Here is a 4243-nt window from a genome sequence, read left to right on the forward strand (position 1 = left end):
CAGAGGAGTCGCCCCCTGGTGGACACTAGAGAGAATGCAGCTTTGACGCATGAAACATTAGCTTCACTTGTCAGAACCGGAGGTTGCCACCTGGATTGAATGTTATATCTCCAAAGAGCGTAATATTTGACAGTAAAGTTTTGTGAAATGTGTCGTATAAAGCGAGAGCTCTGGGTATCCGGTAATCACAGAGCATCATTTTGTTATGTTTTCCATCATTTTTTGCAATTACTAACTTCACCATTTCCAATTCTTTGTGCATTCTTATTTATTAATGTCAAAATGAGTTGCACCAGTTTAATAGCATCATATTCATTTTTTGTATATTATGGGGGGAGGTTTGTTGCCCCAATCATTCCTGTACAGTCCGTAATGATCTCTTCTGAAGAGCTAATAACATGTCAGGAAATTACTGCTGCACAAAACTTTGTTACCTAATTGTCAGACAGGAAATGTTAAAACCTCTTCAGGCCTCCACAAACACTTTATATACAAATGAGAAAAAACACAAAATCCAACCTGCATCTTGATCATTGAAAAGAATCAACCACTGATTACACAAATCTCTGCTCAATATACAAGTCATACGGATATATCCAGCCATAAAGATCATTTCCTTTCATTTGGGGACGATGCTACAACACTGCAGCTGCTCGTGACTTTAGGCGGTTTCCTTCTGTCCTTCTGGAGAACGGCAGCAAACAAGACAATAGCAGACATCCAGCATCACCGCCGGGCCCTCGCTTTGATTTGATCACATCAACATCGGTCAAGTGCAGGTTAACATATAGTACAGAACCAGCAATGGTTGCTGATTAGAAAGATACAGATACAGATATATTCTGTCATGAAAATGCTTTCAAATATCGAGATTAATTCATTTTATATTTGTTTGTAATGAGCTGCAAATGAGCCCCAGTTTCCTCCTGGTTTCTATCTCATTCTGTTTGCTGAATGATAAACAAACATTTGCTTTAATGTAGAGTACAATTAATGTTCACTGATGCAGAGATCTTCATCATCCCTCAGCTTAGATTTGGAAAATGAAAGACATTAAACAAAATTAAAAGTGCTTGTTTTCTTTTTAAGGCAGCAGGTAATGAGACTTAAATCATATTCATACTAAATCATCTAAATGACAAATGTATGATAAATTACAACCTTAAAATGATTTTGAAAAGTGCAACAGAACTGGAGCAGCCTAATAAAATTGTTTTTTACAGTTCTACATTTTTTACAGTTCTACATCTGTGTGACTGGGTTATCGTCTGAGAATGACATGTTGTGAACTCCGTCTCTCGCGGCGCCATTTTCCACCGTCTTCACCCGCGTCTCTTCCTCAACGTCCTCATCATCACTTTTCTTGTTCTTTTTGCTGAAAGAAAGGAGAACACAAGACAGATTAAAATGATGAATAAGTAACGCATTTACAATCATCTGCTTACCGTTTCTTTTGGACCACAGAGGTAACGAGTAGAACGACGATGCCAGCGCCCACGGCGCCCATGACCACCCCGAACACGATGAGCCACTGAGGGGTGTCGGGGTTGACCGGTGCTGCCAGGATCGGGGGGATGCCGATGAACTCCAGAGTTCTATCAGTTAGCAGAAAGGCACTGTTGATGCGGTTCCTGGACTTTCTATTGGGAAAAATAAAAAAAGTTTCGATTTAAAATTTGAATACTGGCTGTTTTCAGGCCAACGTGTGTCAGGCAGAAGTCAATTGATGCAACAGTGTGCAACTCAAATGTTGTGCCAGAACTCGGGGAGATGCCTCCACAGGTAAGAGGCCTCCACAGGTAAGAGGCCAGGAGGCATCCAGACAGTTTAAACTGGCTCAACACAAGAGTCCACGATGTTATTCGAGCTTCTTAATCACCGACAGAGACCTCACCTGATTGTTGCTTTATAGCTCAGAACCCTTCAATCGTCAATACTGTGGCAATATCATAGCAGGACTATTTGATATAAAGCCTGCATTTCAGCAGTGAGGTGTCCCAAATGAATGTTATTACGTTCTTTATAAAGAAATTACATTTAAATTAACACCAATATCACACGCCAGTTAGCTAATGGTTATATTCAGGAGTTTAGCGTTACAGCTATTACAGTCTTGCTTGGTCTGGTATAAGCTTACATGGCGGCTAGTTTTAGCTGATGTTAGCAAAATAACACTTTAGCATGTTAGCATAATAACATGTTTGTCTTTATAAAAATGAAAAGTTATATTCACACCAATACAACACATGCTAGCTTCGATAAAAGTTATATTCAGGAGTGTACAGCCTTATATGGTCTGGTGTGAGCTTATATGGCGGCTAATTTTAGCTAATGTTAGCCAAATAAAACACGAACATGTACACATTCTTCTTCATGAGAAGTGAAAAGTAGAATTTCCACCAATACAACACATGCTATCTTAGCTAACAGTTATACTCAAAGGTTCACAGCTACTACAGCCTACTTGGTCTATATGACCAGTAGTTTATGAAAGCTAAAGTTAGCTAATATTAGCATAATGCTGTGTAACTGACATCCTCATCTTTATCTAATTGCGCTTATGTTATCTGCTTTATTGCGTTTTAATAATAACCGTTATCTCTCAGCTGTAGTCTCACAGATGTGTTTAATTGATTGCTTATCTGGAACCACATTAGTCATTTGTCATCTTGGTACTATTTCTAAGGGCCATGACAAAAACAATTTGTATAATCAATAAATGGTTTCACCCACAGTACACAGTAATACAGTTACAGCAATGATCCCCACGTATTAAGACAATGTCACTATAGAACTGCATCAAACCCAAACATGACACATAAAGTTGAATGCGACCTCTGACCTCTCTAAAAGAACGACCAAAGAGAAAATAAATCTTATTTCTGAACATGGATTCAAAAAGAGGAGCAGCAGTGTCCCGTTGATGATTACCTCACAGCCTCCTCCACATCGCTTCTATCGACGAGGCGTGAAGAGTTGAGCGGCGACGTCACCACGAACCAGAAGGACACTCTGGGAGTCTCACTGCACACAACGATGTTCGACACGCTGGTGGAGTTTGACGAGACAATAAAGACCACACATCAGTGCCATAACACGTCCATAAACCATGAGTCACCGACTTCCTTACGGTAAAATGAGATGATATCATAGCTCTACTGTTATTGTGCCTGTTTTAAAACACAAAGGTTTTCTTACTTGTAGTCTTGGCCGTCGGAGTAACTCCTCATGGCAAACGCCAGAGTTGCTCGGAAGAGGAACATTTCGTTTTCATTCCAAACATACTGCAACAACAACAACAAAACAACAAAAAGTCCTTTAAGGTTAATTGATCACCAGTTTGGACCTTGTCCTCATAATAAGCACACACACACACACACACACACTCAGTGAATCCTGGACAATATTCAGCATATTACTATTTATAAGAGCAGCTGGTTGCATCAATGATCAGTTGATTATGAATAATATATTATTGTTACAGTATTAAAACAGCATGCAAATTAGTAAAAGACAGCTTATGTATGATCTGATGCTTTGATCGTTTTGTGCAGGCGGATGAATATTTAATTACATACGTACAGCTTGATCTCCCAGAGCGGTATTGATGCTGAGTCGGACTTTGTAGCCATCTGAGGCCTCTATGAAGATATTTGAATGCACTGTTAGAGAGCTTAACATCGTCTTATTTCCGCCCAGAGTTGCAGAAAGCCAATGCACGCATTTTTCAGAGTAATTGTTGATGCCACATGGAGGCAATGTGTCTAATCCGATTTGGTTTCAGATTAGAAAGCTGCATTCCACACCTGAGTGGAAACAACAATATCCTGTGTTCTAACTGATCTCGGTAGGATAAAAACAAAGTGAACACGACGTCTTATAAGGTGCCTCACCTGGCATACACAGCTGCTGTGCCGAAGCAGACGACAGACAAAGCAGGACAAAGATCTTTTCCAACATTTCCAACAGAGAACAAGAAAGCTCAATAAGTGAAATGTTGCAAAGAGGCTGGAGTGAAAATCAGTGATTTCTAGGAGGTCGGCAGATGAGCGTCATTGGATGGAAGTCTTCAGGGTTAATGGTTAAACCAGGACACACCTCCACTGACCCGGCCTCTTCCTGAACCAGCTGCACAACATGGAAACTGTAAAGTGTTGCAGTGAAAGGTGCTACTATTTGTTCAAGTTATCTAACACGAGAGAGAGAGAGAGAGAGAGAGAGAGAGAGAGAGAGAGAGAGAGAG

The 4243-nt window shown here is 40.2% G+C and overlaps 1 protein-coding gene across 1 annotated transcript; it reads right to left on the bottom strand.

The window, feature by feature from the left end:
• Window positions 1-250: 250 nt before the first annotated feature.
• Window positions 251-4052, bottom strand: cltrn (collectrin, amino acid transport regulator). Its single transcript, XM_031840673.1, has 6 exons — window positions 3894-4052; window positions 3583-3641; window positions 3199-3284; window positions 2932-3048; window positions 1446-1640; window positions 251-1375 (listed from the first exon to the last, which is right to left on the bottom strand). Exons 1-6 carry the CDS (start codon window positions 3958-3960, stop codon window positions 1243-1245), a joined length of 657 nt encoding a protein of 218 aa, XP_031696533.1. The 5' UTR covers window positions 3961-4052; the 3' UTR covers window positions 251-1242.
• Between the last annotated feature and the right edge of the window lie 191 nt (window positions 4053-4243).

This window comes from Anarrhichthys ocellatus, unplaced genomic scaffold (genome assembly GCF_004355925.1).
Source record: "Anarrhichthys ocellatus isolate YVR2014 unplaced genomic scaffold, GSC_Weel_1.0 scaffold3117, whole genome shotgun sequence".
Lineage (NCBI taxonomy): Eukaryota > Metazoa > Chordata > Actinopteri > Perciformes > Anarhichadidae > Anarrhichthys > Anarrhichthys ocellatus.

What these genes read in the sequence shown, in the direction of transcription:
- cltrn (XM_031840673.1), bottom strand. Translation starts at nt 3,960, where the DNA reads ATGTTGGAAAAGATCTTTGTCCTGCTTTGTCTGTCGTCTGCTTCGGCA. An exon ending in GATGTGGAGGAGGCTGTGAG is followed by an intron (nt 1,641 to 2,931) that starts GTAATCATCAAC and finishes TTTTCCCAATAG; the next exon opens with AAAGTCCAGGAACCGCATCA. An exon ending in TCTGTGGTCCAAAAGAAACG is followed by an intron (nt 1,376 to 1,445) that starts GTAAGCAGATGA and finishes CCTTTCTTTCAG; the next exon opens with CAAAAAGAACAAGAAAAGTG.